Below are 21,057 nucleotides of genomic sequence, written 5' to 3'. Positions count from 1 at the left end.
CATAAGGTATTTGTCTTTCTCTGTCTGACTTACTTCACTTAGCATAATGACCTCAAGGTTCAGCCATCTTGTTGCAAGTAGCAAGGTTTCCTTCTTTTTTATGGCCGAATAATATTCCATTGTATATGTATATACTACAATTTCTTTATTCATTTATACATCGGTAGACATTTAGGTTGTTTCTATATCTTGGCTATTGTAAAGAATGACATGTTTGTCATTTTAAATTCTTTCTTGGTATCTTTTGGATTTGAACTATTTCAAGCCTATGACTACTCTTTTGATATTCAAATCTATTTTGTAACGTTTAGTGTCTCTCCAGTGTTTTTGTAGGATGTCTGGTAGGAGTGTTAGTGACTTCTCAAAGGTTTTAGTTTTGTGCTGTACGTGGGGAGATGGTAGACAGAATTTCTTGATCCAGAACTTATCTTCCTTGGAATCCAGGAGCCCGTCTCATTGCCCTCAGAGCAGAAGGTACTAAGCCATCATGAAGGGACCCTGCCCTGCACCACCTGGTGGTCATCCCCAGTGATGACTTAATATTTGAAGGTATCAAGATCCCTGACATAATCTTTCTTCATCCCCTTCCTAATCATCTCATGTCTCAATAGTGCATGACCAGAGAGTTACCAATCTCCATCTGGCCCCGACTTCAAAAGAAGTGGGAACTGTAGCAGTGTTTCGTCTACTGAGCATCTGAAGGTACTGGAGTTTAGGAGAGGTAACCTTTAGCAAGCATAAAATTCAACCTGTGGTAGAGAGAAAGGGACTAAGAAGTAGAAGCAGTGGTATCATTAGTAAGGTCTTGGGGACTGTATGGTACATATTTTTAGTGTTGGAGTCACCAGCCACCGTCACTGAGTGAGCTCACAGTTCTCTTAGGGAGCATCTTGGACACTGAGTCATTACATTCCTTTGGAGTGATTCAACTCAACAGCTTGACACCTTCATTAATTTTACAACACGGAGCCTGGCTGCTCCTTGCTTCCTCTTTAACAGTGCAGGGAAATTAGAGAATTATAGAAAATATAAAACCAAGGGAAACTAGAAGAAGGAGCTGTCAAGGAGCTGTTGAAAGACATCATGTTAAGAAATTGAACTCCTTGCCTTTTCTTGGTATCTCCTGGGACCAAGCACCCAACTCTTGCCACACGTCTCTGGCACATAAACCTTTTATTTCTGTTCCTGGCACATCAGGCGAACCTCCGACTTACAGCCAGCTCGTTTGCCTTCTTTGCTGAGGTCACTGCTACCGTGATCCGTGTATAATGGCATTTTCCTCCTCTTTTCAGTATGGAGGCTATTACAGTTTCTTCTCTAAACAGGACTTCAAACAATTTGCTGCCAGTTGGATTTCAAAGCCAGGGAAAAGGCAAATGTCATCCTTTTTTCCTCCCCTCTTTGGGTAACTGCTTTGTTGGTTGCATCAAAAATTAGAGGGGCTGCTATCTAAATTCAGGTGGGGATGCATGGGGACAAGGCATTTAAATTTGCTTTTCTTTCTCCCTGAAGGAGAAAAATCCTTTTCCTTCTCAACCTTTCCTAAAAAGGAACTTTGATCTTCTCAACCCAGAAGCAAGGGTTTTCATCTCCTCTACGGCAAGTGTGTGCACTACAGCTCTTTCTGTGGCGTAGTGACAGTCGACCTCCGCGTCAGCAGCTCTGCTTTTCAACTTTGCTACTCAACTGCACCAGTTCCCTTTGGGCTGGAGATTGGCACCCAGAGTACTCTCCAAAGTCACCCTCGTGTCTCTAAAATCACCGTCACTGGATATTAAACAGTGCATATTGGCTTCAGATGCATTTTATTTCCACATGCATTTCTGGAAGAACTAGTTTACTAAAATAACAAAACAATGACGTTCTGACAAGCAGTTCATGCAATATTTTTAATAAGGGCCAAGAAAAATTTAAATGCAGAGATATTTCACTTTGAAAGGTAGTTTTTGTGCATATGACGTTGCCACTTTTCATAAAGGCTTTTACTACATATATCAATGTGTTTTAAGAGAGACTAGGGTCAATAATGCATGCTTTGGAATTCCCTAAATACAGATTTACATAAGAGACCTTAAAAATATTATGTTCTATCATGTCAACTCTTGTGCACTTCTACCAGAGATATTTTATTTCTTTAATGTGAAAAACAAAAGGACAGAGGAAAGTAAAACAAAGGAAATTAGAGCCCGCAAGCTTAATTAGTATAGGGTTGTAACCCAAATCAACAATGGGAAGGACACAATGACAAAAACCAGGAAATTCCAAGTTGAAAGAGAGGCTCCTTCCTTTAACTCCTTGAGTGCCAGGGCACTTGCTAGCACACTCCTTACCCAGGTGCAGGAGACTGGCTCAAGTACAACTCACTGTCTTTATTTTTGAACTTCCTGGCTTCTGTTGACTTTCCCTTCTCCTTTCCCCCCTTGATGTAAATGAAACATACCTTTGTGTCTGTGTGTTAATTGTAGATAAATGGGCTAAAAGTACCTCTTGATTTTGTAACCCTCAGAGAGGGAGAAAGAATAAAAAAAATTCCTGTCACTGTCATCTGTTCATTTTTAATGAGCAATTTTAAAAAATTGAAAATAAAAGAGGAAAATGAATAGGTGTTGAACCAGCCCGTGATATGTAAATGCCAACTAGTAATTACTTAAAACCTCAATTTTCATTCTGTTTCATCTTGCAAAACATTTCATTTTGCCTGAGTGAAAACACTTCATTTGGGCTGTGCAAGTTAGCGGAGCGGCCGCCTCTAGCCTGCCTGTCCGCCAGCTCCGGCTAGGGGGCACTTTGGCTCTGTGCTTCGGCTGCCTGAACGCTGTGTCCACCTCAAGGTTATTCCCCCTCTTGCCATTCCAGTGGTTTTGCTCCGAGCGTTCAGTGGCGCCCCTCCCCCCTACTCCCACTAGTCTGGTTTCGGGGAGCCTTACTCCTCCTTGTCCTTGCAGAGGATCGTATTGAATTTTGGCTGACCGAGCCTTCCTCTGCATATTAACTTTCCTCTCTTACCTGCCTGCTAGACCCTCGGCTTCCCTGAGTGGCATTTCACACTCGGAAAGCAGCTTTCCGCTGGTCTCCATTTACCTCCTTGAGATTTCAAACACCAAATAGTCTCTGTTTTTTGTTTATTGCTTCTTCCTTTTATTCTGTCTCTTCAGTTTGGTGGCTGGGGCAGCTCTCGTGGATGGAAGCTCACACACCTTTGCCCTCCTGCCACACTTAGAATGATGAGTCTGACATTTCTCTTCTTTTGCATGCTCATAGATTTTCGTTTACTCTGGTTTAGGATCTGACACCTTTTGGATGTATTCATGTAGCATCTTGGAATGTGGCTTGTGAAATGCCTCTGCTTCCAGGGTGACTACCCTCCTCAGTCTGTTCCCTGGCTAAAAGAGAGCATGTAGAATTAAGAATGGAGAGCCTGGGATTGTGAACTGCAGATTAGAGAGGACTCTGGATGCAGAAAACCAGAATTATGTTGTCCTAGGACCCTGCATCCGAGAGTGCTTTGCCTGGAATCTCAAGGAACACGGCCTCTTTAGTGAGATATATAGCTTCATAATTAGCCCGTTGCATTTTTTCACGAGTGCTAGCATCAGCGTTCTGCGATGTGTTTCTCTGATTAACAGCTGCTTTGCAACTATTTCCTTGTGCCACCGATGACCATATTTGTCAAGGAACTCCTGACAGAGTACTGATTTCTTACTAAAATGCAGCATTTCTGTTTGAAGAGGGTTCTCATTCTTGGCAGTGCCCAGCTTTTAAAGTCAGTCCTCGTTAAAACTCGAGTTGGCTTTGGTCTAATGCTTGTTAACCGGAGTCTGGGTATCTATCTACTTTAGAGTATGCGTGTAGGAACCTTTCACAGGCAATTTAATCTTCCAAGCAGCGCACGTGTAGTGGTGCAGGGTTGGAATGGGGTTTCAGGCCCGCATGTCGGTCGTTTTCTTTTGCCCTCTAGTTGTGATCTCTCTGGGTTGAAAAGTACTTGGCTTTGGTTGTTAGTTTCATTAATTTTTGAATATTTTGAATATTTTAAAATGGCTAATGAATGCCCACATTTTAGGAGGTAGATGTGTATGTAGCACACAGGAGTGCTGGAATTGGTGACATTCCAAATAAGTGTCACTGGAGACAATGCATCAGGTTTACACGTCAGGTGCAAAGTGCTAAGGCTCCCTCAAACCCCAGGTTCGTTATTAGGCAAGCTCCGTTCTCCCCTCCTCCTTGTGCAGAAAATAAAGTGTGCGTTCTGAAGATTACAGCATGCAGGTCTTTTGTAGGAAGGTGGAAAACACATAGGAAGCATCTCTTCAGAGAGGACTGTCAGGAACCTCGATTCTTCTCACCAGGGATTACTTATCCTACACAATGCATTTAACAGCACATAGTTCATCGCAGATAGCCCCGGAGTATACTGTATTCCATTGATTTATACAGTTACAAATCCTGTCTCTCAAACACAGATCTCTCTCAGTTGGCCGATCATCTTGGATCCAAAGGTGTTTTTCAACCTAAAGCCCCCCCTTTTTCCTGGTTTGCTGGCAGTCCCTCCAGTGTAACCATTGCAAAGGCAAGAATTTACTCCTTTTCTTCACAACCTCAGTTTTACCTCTAGCTTTAAGTGATAAATAGTGAAAATTACCAGATTTCCCTAAAATTGTGGAGTTGCTGGTGGCAGGATTTTATTTTGCTTTTAGGGGGAGGAAGGCAGAAGATAGGGTCACAGGAATAGGGGTGGTGAGGAACTCTGCTTCTGTTTTCTTCTGAGTTCATCATCTTTATTTTTATGAAACCAACCACTAGTAATCTGAGATGCGCTCATTAAGAACTCTCTCAGTGCAAGAAGAGGGGAAAGGAAAGCCATTTCCATATTTATCATGGACTCAACAGCAAGTGGCTTCAACAAGGCCATCAGGTGCTTTGCACGAGAATTTTCCCTGGCTTGCTGCACTCCCACAACATGTGCAATAAAGTTCCCGTCTCCGTTTTACATCTTTGACATTGAGGCGGAAGATTTGGCCTGAATTTATGTAATTTAGTTGGGCACAAATATAACCCATGAATAGTCACATTCATCTCCTAATTAGAAAATCAAACGATAATACAGGACAGGCTGCAGGCACCCCATCATTTCATCCAACAAAAGCGTGTTGTGTGTGTTGGACCTCTGCAGAGGAAGGAGTTGAATTGCTTCATGAAGTTAATGAAAAGTGTCCAACAATAGGTGAATGAAAGATGCAAACCGAGTGCACTGTCAGTTATTTAGTGTGTTAAAATCTTTGCATTATGGGTAAGGGTTTCTGGGAAGTCTTTTACCATCTGTGTATGAATTGTAGAGCTTATAAAATTCTAAATTGGACAGGCCTTTTTTCCTCCCATGGCAGTGCCACTTGCTCATGTGGAGGGAGGAGAAGGGTAGAGAGTAGCTGAAGAAATAATTAGTGAAAGGAGGAGAGAGGTTTTCATATGCTCACACTTACATGTAGCTGCTTAGCTGGGTATCTTTCTTATTCAGCACATTATGTTGGGGCTATTAAGTTTGGATGCTTTATATTTTTGCATCTGGCGTAGTGATATCGATGCTGTTAAATATGTGATTTGCCTGTCGCCTGCGTTTTCAGACAAAGATCAAGGGGAACATAAACAAGCCCCAAATATACTTTATGTAGGTGTTTGGCAGTATTATTTTATATGGCTTGAAATTAGTGAATGGAAACTTTAAAAGAAATTGTTCATATTTTTGCAAGTTTGAAGTGTGCCGGGACTTTGTCAAATTCCCGTTAAAATAAATATGTCAATTTCATCTCCCTTCCAAATTCATTTATCTTGCTTTTTTAAAAGGTGTTTTCTACTTTACCTGATGTTTAAATTGGATTCGCTCGTTTATGCTGTTCTTTGCTATATCCCCCACGTTTTTCTTAAATGAATTACTAATGACAGAGCACTCCATCATTCCCTCTCTACAGCCACTTTAAGGAAAGCATGGTGATCTAAACCTTTTAACCTATTAAAGATGATTTTTCCCAATTGAATCAGACCCACCACAGGTGTAATAACTAATCATTTAAACTACACCTGCTATTATGTATTTTTAAGCCATTATGCGTGTTGGATAGATGATAATTCATGTTTATTGCATTGTCCGATGGATCCGTTTTGCCTACACTAGGCTGATTAATGTATTTAAAGAAATAAGAGATGCAATTTTAAAAAAAAATTGATGGAATGCACCAAGCACTGCATTGAGTGCACCATTAAACCCATCAGAACTTTGCTCTCTGACCAGAAATGCATATACCAAGGATTATATTAAAAAAGCAAGGTGAAACCTGTGCATTTTAGTGATGGGATTCTGTTTTCTTTCTCTGTCATGGAAAATTTTGGAAGGATGAAGGAAAGGTTTATGCTTCTATGGGTAAATGAGAGGAGGTGTGCTGTTAGCATTTACTGCTTAAGACCTGCTCATTCACATTTCCTTGGACCCCTGGTACACACACCACAGCTGTGTAACACAAAGGCCACAGTTGTCTTGTGTGTTGAAGGTGTAGTTTTTCTCCAAGTGAAGAACGATTATCCCTGAGCCATCTGAGCTGTGCAGATGGGCATTGACCCTGTGGGCCTGTGATTGTGTACTTGTCCGGTCTCTTTCCAGGGCTAGGCCTCTCTTTCTTTAGTTTTTCTCCTTCCTCCTTTCACCACTTCCCCTTCCCACTTCTCCCTTTTCATTTCCTTCTGCGTTGTCCTCTTGTCGAGTTGCCTTCTTCTCCGCTCCCTTTCCCTCCGTCTCCCCATTCCCTTTTTTTTTCTCTTCTTTCTTTCCCCTCTCCCATCTCTTCATTAAAATGCATCCGTTTTATAGATATTTGTCAGATTTTTCTTGATTTTGGTGCAACTTGAGGAGATCTGGTTGAAGGGCTACGGGTGCGGGTATGTAGTTTTGGGGTTGTAGAATCTCGAGCGTTGATTTTTCTCTAGTCCAGAACTGGTTGGTTATCCCTGTGGTTCATGGTGGTGGTTAATATGTTAGCAGTGTTGGAGAGATTATAACCCCTCTCAAGGACCACTTGTGTGTCTTACCGTTCACAGGCCGAAATCTGAAAGTCTGGGACACCTGAGTTCATCCTTTAGGGAGAATGTTTTGGCAAGCCTCCCATAGACAGATTATGTGGAAAATATTTATGAGAATTGCCCTGGCCTTTTGTTTTTCTTTCTGATTTACCCTCATATCTTTTGTTACCAGAGAAGTCTGTCTGGTCTCAACATTAAATTCATATAAAATATGAGGAGAGTATTTGTGACTTGTATTCCATTTGTCCCAGGACTTTCTGTTTGAATCTTTCTATAACTACTACCCTTACTTTGAAAGATCTTAAGAAACTTCTTTATATTTGGCCCCTTAGAAATTTTTCTTTCAACAACTTATGAGTGAACTGCAGGGCCTGTTGATTTTACTTATAAGACCCTGTTATTCTTTTGGTTTTGTTGGGATGAATAATGCCAGTTATTTAAAAAAGCCCCTTTCCTATCTGGGGCAGGTTGGCATTTCCCACCTGTTGGATAGAGAGGTGTCTGGGACAGAGAGGAGACAAGTGGTGTGCAAATGCACCTTTGTGTGTGCTGAGTGATGTGAAGGTTAATACCTTTGTCAGTTTTCCTTCCACCCCCTTCTTGGCTTATTCGTAGTTATGAAGATTTCGTTAGGTAATATCATTACCAGAGGTAGGTAGATAATCTGTCAGTCTGTCAGTTTTAGCCATGAAACCCCGAACTTTGTCCTTTGAAGGCTCTTCAAAATTCAGCTCCACTGCGTAAGAGGGACGAGTGTGAGTGGCTGTGTGTGTTGTCTCTTATATAATCCTTCCCGACGGGTGTATGCTCAGCACTTTGCTTCGCTATGTAGAGGCAGCATGGCCTCTTCCTTTTAGATGCTTGCAGTGTAGTTGGGGAGGCAGCCTGAACATTAGAAGACAGTATAATTATGTCTTCAATTATATGGTACACACTACAAGCATTGAAGAATTTAAGAGAATAGGGAGATCGGAGATGGCTTGCTTACTTAGGGAAGGCTTCGAGGAGTTAGAACAGGCTATAAAAGGGCTGTGCGGATGTGTGTGTGCATGTGCATAATGTTTAGACAGGTAGAGGTGGGGAAGGGAGGCCTTCTAGAAAAAGGGCATAGCATGGGCACAAGTGTAGTGACACGGAATGAGCATGGCCAGGAGAGGGCTACCTGCTGAGGAGTATGAAGAATTGGCTCGCATGGGGAGAACAGGAAAAGATTTTTGGAGGTCTTGAAAACTAGGCTGAGGGGATTAGATTTGATAGAATCAGATACAGGAAGCCAATGAAAGCAGGGAACCGACACAGTCTTTTCTTTAGGTAGATTTTAAATGTGAGAAATAACTGGTTATAAATTTGACCACACTAGTGTGCTTATTTCTATGGACCTGGGATAAACTTGTAGGATTTTTAATCTTGAAATTCAGGCTATTGACAGTTTACTTTTCTTCTCTGTTTTTTCTCCCCTACCAGATTGCCACAGCAGTGAAGTTTCTACAGAATTCCCGAGTCCGCCAGAGCCCACTTGCGACCAGGAGAGCATTCCTTAGGAAGAAAGGTACAGGTTTCCTAGGGCCAGGCCGAGTGGCCTGCAGAAAGGGACTGGGGACAGGGCCAATGGAAGCCATAGTGCTGGTAATAGGATCTCCTATGGCTGTTCCACTAGTGTAGGGATGGGGGTGAAGGGAGCCCCCCAGTGGAAATGCAGGCTTCTTTCCTTACAGTGTAGCAGAGGGATGATACGATTCGGATAATTGAGCACCAGATGTAAGGCCAACAGCTCAGCCCAGGACAGCCTGGCACAGGCAGTGTCCAGCAGCAGAAGAGGCCCACTGGATAAGACTGTGGAGGACTTCTACTTTCTGGTCCATTCTTCTGATAATGACCCTGGCTGCAGAATGGCTGGCTTAAGTTTAGGTTAGGAGGTCAGCTGCTTCAGTAAAGAATGAGGAAGAAAGAAATGAAGGACGAGGGAAATGAGATGACCAAACAAGGTCAGATTAAGGCCAAGCTTGGGGATCGGTCTGATTTACAGATTGAAGTGGTAAATTACTGGTTTTATGGTATTTCTATAAACAAGGTTAAATGGATCTTGACAAATTCAATGTTGTCCGAAGCAGATAGAATCTATCCTGACTTTGTTGAAATTTAGGATTTTTTCTTTTTTGTAAAATACAAAAAAATCCCCAAACAAACAAAAAGAAGAATCGAACTTTTTATTCTCTGAACCTTCAATTTTCTAGAAAGCTAAGAAGTTGTTTAAAGGTCCTTTTACACCATGAGGGAGGAAAGTGAGTTTTCTTTCCCTCTAAAATAAAGCTGTTTTTCCTTTAGGAGCTGGAATGTCAGCCTCAGAAATTCTGGGTTTTGAGCTTTAAGTCATTTGTGGCTAGAATAGAAGATGGAGTGGTTTGGTGGTATTTCCTAGGTCTGCTCAATGGTATCCCGCCGAATTGATGCTGTAGGACTGTGTCCCAGGGCTGCACTCACAGCCTTTCATTCACAGGCGGCTGTTCAGAGGCAGCCTCAAGGCCGGTGCCTGTGACTGAGTTGATGAGGGGCACTGTGTGCTTGCTGGCGGCATCAGCTCGCCCCCCATCAGTAGGAGATTATTAAAATTTGGAGTGTGTTGGCCAGCCTCTCCACTTCACAACCATCATGCCACAAAAGAGTTTTTCCTTGAAATATGTGTACCTATGGGGAGTAATTAATCATAAAAGCTTGGGGATTTCAGCTCTCTCATCAAAGCATTGAAGCTGGGGAAAGCTGAGCCTAAAAGCTGTGCTGACTACCCAGGGTAACCTGAGACAAAATCTATGGTTGCCGAGAGATCCTTCGCCCCAGTATATTGTGCAATATTATAACTGCCTGATCTTCTCTTCCACTGACAATGACCAGTTATTCCTCATTTTCTCTCAAACGCAGCTGGGTTAGAATTTCATTTGCAGAAGGTATTTAGAGCAATTTAGAGACAAATGTCTCTGGTGTTTGCTCGGCACTTCCCCACCGCAGGCTTTGCTGAGCAGTTTTAGTATCAGGAGCTCCATCTAATCTGTTTAATTTTAATAAATCCCTGACTGGGAGAGGGAGAGAAAAAAAAAGAGAGAGAGAAGCTCTGGACCAAATAATACTTCTTTTGAGTTAGTTGGGTAATAATTACTGTAGAGAGGAAACTGTTTTGTGCAATTATTATTTGTTGCTCCTTAAAAAAAAATTGATTAATTCATCTGAGAGTGTTTACCCTGTGCCACACCCTGTTCTAGGGACTGAGGATTTAGCAGAGGACAGGACAGACAAAATCCCTGCCCTCTCAGAGCTTAGATTCTAACGGAGGAAGGCAGACGGTTAACAAAGGAAAAAATGAAATATGTAGTATGTCAAATGGCGAGTGCCATGGAGAAAAACAAAACTGGGCACGTGGGGTTGAGGAATGCCAGTGTTGGTGTGGGAGTGAATTGCACTTCTAAACAAGGTGATTAAAGCCTGTCTGTCTGAGAGGGTAACATGTGAGCTGTGACCTGAAGGAGATGAGTATGTCTTGGTACAGAGTGGGTGTAATTCCTTCTTGACCCCTAATGTGGGTTAGAATTTTTAGAATTTTAGGCAGCAGGAAACTTGAGAGGCATCCTTCCTTCCTTCTTCTAAAGAGAACCACAGGAGTTTGCCCCATACTTAAACCCGGAATCACTGGACTTAATCACCCATCTCCATTATCCTCTAAAATGCTGCTTCAGTCAGTAATTATCTATTTCCGAGTTGAATCCCAATAGGGTAAGTTCTGGCGGGACCTTTTCTGGGCAGAGAATTCCAAGGTTTGATCAGCGTCTGGGGAAGAACAGCTCCTTAGTGGATTTAAACTTCACTTTTTAAATTTCTGGCTATTCCTTGGGTCAGGCATATACAATCAGCGTAGCTTGGCACTATCTCTGATGGAATGAGGGAGGAGGGGCTTTTGCAAAGGAGCACGCATCTACCCTGTTCCTAACAGTAGTTGGGAAGGAAAGAGTTGGCTCGCTGGACTTTGGCCGTGGGGAGGGACCAGAGTTCTGGCATCCTTATGTTGGTGTCTCCCCACAGGACTTATGCAGTGGTGGGTTTGGAGTGCTGGCTTTGGGCGAGCTCACAGCTACTGTCGTCTTGGCTTTTCCTAGCAAATGTCACTTCAGGGAATTGCAGTGGAGCACTGCCTTGAATTATAATCTTGACTTTCTTTTTTTTAATAAACATCTCTTTCCTGAAAAGGCAAATCCAATTTTGTTTTTCTTTTAATATTATTTAATATTTAATATAGAAATTGAGGTCCCTGTAGTGCATGTCAGTTCAATGGAAAATGAGGGTTACTTTAGGCGCATCAGCTGAGTTTGTTTTATTGTGAAACCACAGCCCGAAGCAGGGGCTGCATCCTGTCTCTGTTACTGACAGGTTAAATGTTGTGCTGTCTGATTTTGGGGGTCTGGGGAGGCCGGGGCAGTGAATAGAGGTGGGGAGTGAATGGGGTAGGCATCGAAGAGCATTGGTCTGCAAAAGTCTTTTTGTTTGTGTTTTTTTGAAATCTCTTTTGGATGCTTTAAAGTCAGAATATAGAGTCATTAATGAGAAACATGAAGTTATTAGAATCATTTATCATTTTCTTTGAAGTTTGGACTGCCATTTTGTGTAATTTACAACATTTCTTTCTTTTATCGGGATCTTTTTGGATGAAAGAAAAGCAGCTGTTCACCTTCGGAGTATTAGAATAAATGTTTTTGTTTTCCTTCCAACCAGTTGATTCTGCAGATGACACACCAATGGCAGAGTGTGTGTGGGGTTTAAGCCCTCATAGAACTGGCCTATATATAGAAGCAGTTCTTGCCAGGCACGCATCACATCTGGGGCTTTAAACAAGGCTGCAATCCAGGAGGCTAGAGTAACTTACAAACAGCGTAGAATCAGTCTGCAAAGTTAGAGGCTTGGACATTGTTGTCAGTAGGCTTATGCTGATTTGACATCCTATCCAACCACAAAATGTAGGAGGTAGTCTGCTTCCAAACGTGTTCGGCAGATTGAGTATGTAATGGGTAAAAGTGATGCCTGTTCGTGGTGGGTGAAAGGGGTAGATGAGTGGGGGAAGATAGAGTTGTCTCTTAGCTTACTCTGATATGTCTGTTGCAAAGTACGCTTCTAGGGAAAAGACAAATGCCATACACTTTTCTGTATAATCCTGCATAATGGGGCCTGGGTGGTGTTGGCTGACACTTTTGCTTATTGTGCCCTTCTCAAGTATATAAGCAAAGGGCTGTATTCTCCCTCCTCTAATGACTAGTCCGGGGGGAAGGAAAACTAAACAATAAAACACACCACCATACTTTCTCATTCTAAAAGGTGAAGCAAGATCTTATCTTCTGTTCCTGGAAGCGGAACCCCCAGTAGCAAAACTGCCTCCTTGCTGGAAATGAACTTGAGGAAGAAACCTGATGGTCTCAACCTTGGTAGTGGGGTAGAGGTGAAGGGCTTCTCTCACTGGAGTATTTTAAGGGGGAGGAAATTCCTACACAGATTTCAATTTAACTCTCTTTTATTACTTTTCTTTTTTATCATTTATGTCCATTTCATGAGGTAGTTTGCATGTCCTTGAATGGAATCTCGTTACCATGAAAGCTTTTTTAGCATTGATTTCATAACAGTCTTAATTTAATAGCTCCGTCATTACTGAGAAGCTCTGGGAGTGGGGCCCTGGCTTTCCAGGTCACTGACCTTTTAATTACAAACCTTGTTCTGATGGCCAGGTTATCGACTGGACAGCTCCCAGCTTGTGCCCCCAGGATGAAAACGAAAATAACTGTGTTTCCTCCCCCATCTCCAGGAAAAAAAATTGTAACCTCATGTGTTTCTAAAATTAATTTTCTCCTTCAGCTTTACTTTATAATTAATTCTTTAATGTGTCTTTGTGAAGCCAGAAGTCTTTATAGCACTGTTTTTCCTAGAGCTTGGGTCCAGCAGATAGCATGGGCGCAGGATGGGGCAGGGAATGAAGATCTTGCCAGCTACTACCCCATGCTTGATTGTGGCCTGTTTCCTTATCGTCAGAAACTCCTGCAGCTGAGCTGGAAGGAATAGTGTTGGCTCTGAGGGGCTGTCTGGCCCTTCTGATTCTTTGTTAATGAGACATAGATTGTCGCATCAGTTTAGATTCTGTCCTTTATCTGCTGGAGTAATTGAGCCCTGTATATCCTGGACATTTTAAGAAGACGGTCCAGTTCTGAGAAAAGACACAGGTTGGATGATTGTTCTTATTGCGTCTTACGTCTCTGTAGTCTGACGTGACTGGAGGAGACAAGTACCCTACACGAGGCGTTCTACTCAGTCATGAGTTTGAACTGAATAGGTTGGTCTAGGTTTTCTCCTACTGGCAATGAAGAGGGAGAGGAAAAGGAGAGGACAGTGGCCGGTAAGTAGGATGACCATTGGTTCCACTTTGCCCAGGACTGTCCTGGTTTTTAACACTGAAATTCCTATGTCCTGTGCAGCCCCTCAGGCCTGGGGGAACACCCTAGCAGTACAAGCCTTACTCAGGAGTAAGAGCTATCAAGAGACAAAATGGGTATGTTTTTGGAAGCTAGAGGAAGAAGTCCACTAGCAATCAGTCCCCAGGAGTCCAGCTTGCAGTCGTGTGGCATCTGCCTCAAACACTGCCTGCTGTTATTCCCCCTGTCTCTGCCCTGATGTGGTCCAGTGCATAGAGCCCTTGGAGAAGGGAGGCCGTGCCCTGCAGGTGAATGAAGAGCTGCTAGTGCCAGAGCACAGACAGGGCTGTGTGTGGCAGCCGTGTGCTTGTTCCTGAGGATGATTGAGCATCTCCATCCATCTGTTGTGAACGGACCATCTTCCTTCCCTGCCAGTCTTGCATCTGCATATCTGTCACCTGCTGTTCTGGACCAGCCTATTCATCACACTGACTGGTGTTCCCCCCATCAATTTTCCTGCTCCCCTTGTTATCCAAACTTGTCTCGAACTCCACAGACTTTTCTCAGCATCCCGCATGAGAGCTACAGCAGCTAGACTAGCTGAACGCCTTGGAAATAGGGACGCCATGGCTTCTCCATTCAGAGGGGGAACCGATAGTACTTGCTCCCACAAGACGGCTGAATCAAGTAGATTCCTACACTTGACCCTACAATGTGGGGACAGTGGCACAGAGGAGCTTGGGGGGAAGAAAACAAAGCTCTTGTGGATTTATCCACTTGCTTTGAGGTTTTCCTTGAAAATGAAGAATCATTCTTCTTTTCTAAACTCATGTGCCTGTAACAATACTACAAAGAAAAGTGAGGTGACATTGTCATGTATGGTAGTATTGTTTTTAAGTTTTTTTTTCTTTTAGTTTTTGAAAAGGTAAGATATATACACAACTTCAAAAATTAAACAGTAAAGAAGGATGTACAGTGAAAAATAAGTCTTCCTCTCATCTCTCCTTGCTATCCCCCCCACATCGACTTTCCCAGATGCAAGTATTAACAGATTCTTATGTATCATTCCAAAGATAATCTCTCCATATAGAAGCAAATTAATATTTATTACTCCCTCCACAGGAACGCAAATACTTTTTAAATACAGTGGTAGCATGCTTTACACTCTGCCTTTACACTTGACATTATATGTTGGCAGTCATTCCACATCAATACGTTCAGATTTGCTTGCTTCTTTTCAGTGGCTGCATAGTATTCCATTATATGCATGTATCTTAATTTTTTTAAACCAGTCCCAAATTAGTGGACATTTAGGTTGGTTTCTGTCTTTTGCTGTTTCAGACAATGCCACAGTGAGTATTCTTGTGTAGACATTGTTGGACACATGTTAGTTTGGCACTGTGCTAAAGTAAAAGCATTTTGTGTGTTAAATAGGATAGGGTATATTTTTCTTAAAATTTCATGAGATTATATCCCCCTAAAAAGAATATAAAACTGTTTTCTAATATAAACATGACTATAGGTAGAAAGAAATAATAAGAGAAAAAAAGACAGTGTAATAAATTATTATTAACTCAGCACAGATTTGGATTCTGAGGGTACATTCTGGTCATTGATTACATGAAAAATGCTTGCTTTCTAAAAGAATCCTTTTTCAGCTTATTTTTGAAGGCATAATGAGTTCATAAATTTAATTTTTGATTCAAAATAAACATTTAAATAAATGGAAACCTTCAGAAACTTGAAGGATATGATCTGTTCTCAAATGCAGTATATAGCTTAGTTTTCTTTTGTTCTTGTTGGACATTTTAGGGGTCCTAGGGCATTGGTTAGGTGGTGAACCTTTATTCAATTCCTGTTATGTGCAGACTATTATTACATTAGGCACTTCATGAAAGAAAAATTAAGTATCTGTCTTTTACAATACAAGAGGCTCGTTAGAAGGAAGTGAGAATGGATTCTGAGTGCTTATCAACTGTATCCATGCATAACGGTGAAATATAGCAATATCTCAGAAGTCAGCAAAATTGGACTAGGGAGGGACTGGAGTACAGTTGGCCCTCCGCACCTGCGGGTTCTGCACCCATGTGTATGGAGGGCCAACTAAGGGACCTGAGCATCTGTGGATTTTGGTGTCTATGGGGGGTCCTGGAGCCAATCCCCTGTGGATAGCAAGGGACAACTATATAAAGCTCACTAGACTGTGAGCTCCTCGAGGGCAGTGACCATGTCTCATTATTCCCAGCATCTTCAGCACTTGGCATAGCCAGCCTCAGTCAGAGTCTAATGAACAAGGGACTGAATGATGGGTGGCTGGAATTAGAAGACACTTACTAGGAAAAGTTTCAAAATGAGCTCAGTTTTTCTTTCTTTTTTAAACTTTTTACTTTTCCTTCTACCCAAAGCCCCCTAGTACATAGTTATATATTTTAGTTGTGGGTCCTTCTAGTTGTGTTATGTGGGCTGCCACCTCAGCATGGCCTGATGAGCAGTGCTAGGTCCGCATGCAGGATCTGAACTGGCGAAACCCTGGGCTGCCAACTTAAGCACTCGGCCACAGAACCGGCCCCGAGAGCTTGGTTTTTCTTAAGTCTACAGTTGATGTGTGCATTCAACTCTAGGATATGTATAAAGTAGTTTCAGAATTGCTAACTTGTACACCTTTACCAACTAGAGTACAGTGTTTATATGCAGGTCTTTTTGTCTTTAGCTTTATAGTATCCAGTGAAAACACTTTTCCAAAGTTACTTAGGTCAGCAGAGCTCAGTTTTGACGTAGATATTGAGGGAGGCATTGGCTGTAGAAGGTCAGAGAAGATTGGGAAGGGCATTCTTAGTGAGGGGAGCTCATGCAGACATATGTGCAGTTAGCTGGATTGGCCTATGGGGTCTGCAAAAAAGGAGGAGAATTGAGGTTGGCGAGATGGGCAGTGAGGGAGGGAGGAGCCAGTGGTAGGATTCAGTATTGTAAATAAAAGTTGAGGGGCTGGCCTGGTGGCATAGTGGTTCTGGTGCTCTGCTTCAGCAGCCTGGGGTTTGCAGGTTCAGATCCTGGGCATGGACCTTTGCACCACTCATCAAGCCATGTTGTGGTGGCATCCCGCATACAAAATAGACGAAGATTGGCACAGATGTTAGCTCAGCAACAATCTTCTTCAAGCAAAAAGAGGAAGATTGGCAACAGATATTAGCTCAGGGACAATCTTCCTCACCAAAAAAATAATAAAAGTTGACAGCACTTTTGAACCAGTTGAAACTGCGAAAACTCTGTCTGAAGAAGTTTACTCTGGGCTTTGTATTTAAACTGGATTGGTCTGACAATAATAAAACCAGCTACAAAGAAGGACCTGCTGTGTCCATTGTCAGGTGTGAAAGATCTGGACTGGAAAGGTGGCAGTAGAAATGGAAATAGAAGTAACAGCATATTTATGTAGAGAATTTTATAGTTTACAAAACACTCACATATATTAGTTAATTTCTTCACTGTAATCTCTTTAGTAGACAGGTTAATAAATATTTTGAATGAATGAATACATGATTTAACGAATCTCCCATTTTACAGATGAAGAAACTGAGGCTCAGAAAGGTTAAGTAATGCAAATAAACGACAGAAGTAGAACTAGAGCCAGATCTTCTGACTAGAGTTCTTTGAACTATACCACAGACCTCCTGGAAAGGAAGGTCAGAAATACAGACATTGTGGAAAAAAGAGTAAGCTCTGCTCAGTAGTAGATTTGATGTGTGAGGCAAAGGAGATGGGACTGAAGATGACTGTCAGGGTTGTTTTCTTATGTGAAGCAGCTTTATTGAGGTATCATTGACATCTTATAAGCTATACATACTTAATTTATACAGTTTAAAAAGTGTTTGACATATGTATATGATGACCTGTGAAACCATCACTGCAATCAGGATAATGAACAAACTGATCACCCCCAAAGGTTTCCTCGTGCCCTTGGTAGTCCCTTCCTCCTGCCTCCCCCACCACATACCCTATTTCCCATAGGAAATAGGCTCCTGCTCTACTTTCTTTCATTGTAGATTAGTTTGCATTTTCTAGAAGTTTGTATAAATGGAATCGTACAGTATATTCCCTTTTTTGGTCTAGCCTTTTTCATTCAGCATAATTATTTTGAGATTTATCCATGTTGTTACATGTATTAGTGGTTCATTCCTTTTCATTGCTGAGTAGTATTCTGTTGCTGGAATATAATACACTTTGTTTATCCATTCACCTGTTGGTGGACATTTGAGTTGTTTCCAGTGTTTAGCTATTAAAAACAGAGCTACTTTTGGGGCTGGCTCTGTGGCCGAGTGGTTAAGTTCGCGCGCTCCGCTGCAGGCGGCCCAGTGTTTCGTTGGTTCGAATCCTGGGCGCGGACATGACACTGCTCATCAAACCACGCTGAGGCGGAGTCCCACATACCACAACTAGAAGGACCCACAACCAAGAATATACAACTATGTACCGGGGGGGGCTTTGGGGAGAAAAAGGAAAAAATAAAATCTTTAAAAAAAAAAAAAAACAGAGCTACTTTGAATATTTGTGGATAAGTCCTTGTGGAGACATATAATCCTTTTGGGCAGGTACTGAGGGGTGGAATGTCTGGATCATATGGTAGGTGTAGGTTTAACTGTTTAAGAAACTTCAAACTATTTTTGAAAGCGGTAGTACCATTTTATGTTCTTCCCAGTCGTGTATGAGTATACCAGAGTTTTGAGCCTGGAGAATAGGAAGATGTAGGTGTCATATTTGTAATTTGTTTCCAATTATAAAACCACATGGATTTGGAAGCATTCTCTTTTTTTTCTTTTTGGTGGGCAAAATTGTCCCTGAGCTAACATTTGTGCCAGTCTTCCTCTATTTTGCATGTGGGACACTGCCACAGTGTGGCCTGATGAGTGGGGTATAGGTCCGTGCCCGGGATCTGAACCCACAAACCCTGGGCCGCGGAAGCAGAGTGCACAAGCTTAACCACTACACTACCGAGCTGGCCCCTGGAAGCATTCTTAAGTGTGACTAAACAATAGGTCGTGTTTGGAATACTTCAGCTTGGAAGGTAATAGTGCATAGACTGCAAATCCAAGCTTCACTACTTTCTAGCTGTGTGGCCCTAGATAAAACACTTAACCTCACTGTGCTGTAGTTTCTTTATCTGTAAAATGGGGTTAATGATAGTATTTACTGCAAAAGGTTCTTGTAAGAATTAAATGAAAAGAATGTGAAAAGTGCTGAGCAGAGTGCCTGGCACTAAAATAAAGGCTTTATTGAGTTCATAATAGTTTACATCAATGTGAGATTTCAGTTGTACATTATTTCTTGACTGTCACCACATAAGTGTTCCCCTTCACCCCCTGTGCCCACCCCACACCCTCTTTCCCTGGTAACCACTGAACTGTTTTTAGAAGGTATATTCTTAATGACTATAGTCAGTTTGCTGTAATGTTATGTTAAATAGATAAACTTGTTGGTATCATAAAATACATGAAACAGGAACCTCTAAGAATTTTGAGCAGAGAGAGGTTTAATACAGGCAGTTGGGAGCTGACTCACTTATTGAAAGGGCCGGAGGAGTGGACTCAAGGCCAGGCCTCCAGGAACGACTTCCATAACACTGAAGGACTAGCTTGCTAAGGGAGCTGCTCCCGCTATCCCAGTCAGGAAAGTGGGGACTCAAGAGGCTACCACTGGAACTTTTGAGTTCAAGAGCACGCCTTCGTAGCTATGATCTAGGGATCAGAAAGTCGCTATGGTCACCGCTTGCAGTATGTTCTGACATCGTGAGAACAGTCACAGGACATTGGAATATGAACTTAGCATCTACCTTTGTCAAAATTGCCTCTTGACCCCCATGAAGCTGGAGGCTAGAGATTGGACACTGCAGGAGGAAACCTCGGTGTTTCCAACGTCTTGCTTGCCAATCTGCTGACGTTTGCAACAATCAAAAGCAGCGAGTACAGATCTTCTGCCTCATTTCCACTTTCCGAATCACCTGTGAGTGTGTCTAATTCCCATCCAGAACTCTAGCTGCCAGGGAGTCTGGGAAGTGTAGCTTTTGGCATTCCAGCCTCTCTAATTTGGGAAGGCACACTAGAAAGAGGAAGGAATGGATGCTGAGTGCTATCAGAGGAAACCATAGAAGAAAAAAGATTCACACATGCAAAATATTTGTCTCAAAACAGGGTACAAGCACATTGACATCACAAGCCTTTCTTACTGAAGGCTTAACTGGGGATTTTTAAAGCCATTTAGATAAACAGCCCCCAAAATGAGAGGAGCATTTATTTTGCTCAAAACCATGCTGATTAAAAAAAAAAAGTCAGCCCAAAGACAGTTCATGTTTTCAGTCTGTAAGCAGGTGGCAGTGGTTTATTTGTAAAGCTGAAGTGTTTCATTCAACAAAGGGCAAATTGTGTGTATATGTGAAGGGAGGATACTTTTTTAGTCAACTATTTGTGTTGTTTTTGAGAAGAGCTGGGCCTGTAATTGTTAACAAAAGCCGTAGTGATGTATCTCCAGTTTGTCCAAGAGATAAATATTGATGTGTTCTGTATCGCCACTGGCTTTCTGAGATGACTTTAAGAATACTTGTCACTATTTCTGGCCTCAATTAGGGATGGGAGTTCTAGTGAGATTTATCTGCTAAGGGTTGGCGAGGGAGTTCTCACCAAAGGGACTGTATGATATGTGGGTTTGTTGGAACTGTTGGAAAATGTTGGAAGTAGGGACTTCTGAAACTTAACATAAGGTACAACATAAGGCAATCTCTACTGAAAAATATTTTATGTTGATTGGATTATAATTAGAAAGATTTTAAAATAACTTTGGATAGTATTCATTCGTTTACCAATCCATTGTTATGTTAACGTTTTTGAGCCTATGCATTATAAAAATAAATTTATCTGCTGCTCTGTGTGTGTATTAGAGTATCTGTATTTGTGAAGCATAAGTTGGTGTGCTTTTGTTTTAAAGTTACTTTTCATTGTAGGCTTGCTAGGCTGGTCTGTCAACAGCTTTATCTTTCCATTTTTGAGGAAAGTAGAGGTAAATCACTAAAGGTCCTCAGTAAATAGAGTGATGAGGCTTGCGGGCTTATATTTAAATTGTGCTGAGAATCAAACAACTCTAATTTTTCCCTTCCAACTTTAAATAGTCTTGTGTTTGGTTTCTAAAACATTCTGATAGGAGCCAGTCTTCTCAGATCTCACCCCTTTCATCAGACAGAAGACTTGGGAATGCTCTAGTCTCTTACTGTTAATTATTCTTTTTAGTTTTAAAGTCCTTTAAAGTAATCTTTCTGTAATTAGATTGTTGAGTAGATTGTCTTTAGTAATATGGTGGTTTAAATTTTGTTTAGATTTTCAATTTGTTAGATGATTGCAAAGGCTTTCATTCGTAAAGTTGAAGTATACCTTATCATGGCATTTCAGGGGGAAAAAATCATGACCCTCTGTGATAAATTAAATATCACAACCACATAAATGTCATCTTTTCAATGAAACCTAAAGTGCATAGGAATGGGACTCTCTTCCACTCTGTTTTTGGCTTTAAGCTG

General features: G+C 41.8%; 1 protein-coding gene across 2 annotated transcripts in view; it reads left to right on the top strand.

Moving 5' to 3' along the window:
- Positions 1 to 21,057, top strand: part of PEX14 (peroxisomal biogenesis factor 14) — a 132,884-nt gene that overhangs the window by 42,167 nt on the left and 69,660 nt on the right. For both annotated transcript variants that reach the window (XM_014849816.3, XM_014849815.3), the window contains exon 3: positions 8,533 to 8,617. In XM_014849816.3, the coding sequence (XP_014705302.1) occupies positions 8,533 to 8,617 (85 nt within the window). The remainder of the gene's footprint in view (positions 1 to 8,532; positions 8,618 to 21,057) is intronic.

The sequence above is a fragment of the Equus asinus genome, chromosome 5, assembly GCF_041296235.1.
Source record: "Equus asinus isolate D_3611 breed Donkey chromosome 5, EquAss-T2T_v2, whole genome shotgun sequence".
In the NCBI taxonomy this organism is placed as follows: domain Eukaryota; kingdom Metazoa; phylum Chordata; class Mammalia; order Perissodactyla; family Equidae; genus Equus; species Equus asinus.
Note: the sequence above shows the minus strand (reverse complement) of the source record. Positions and strands in the feature narration are given on the sequence as shown.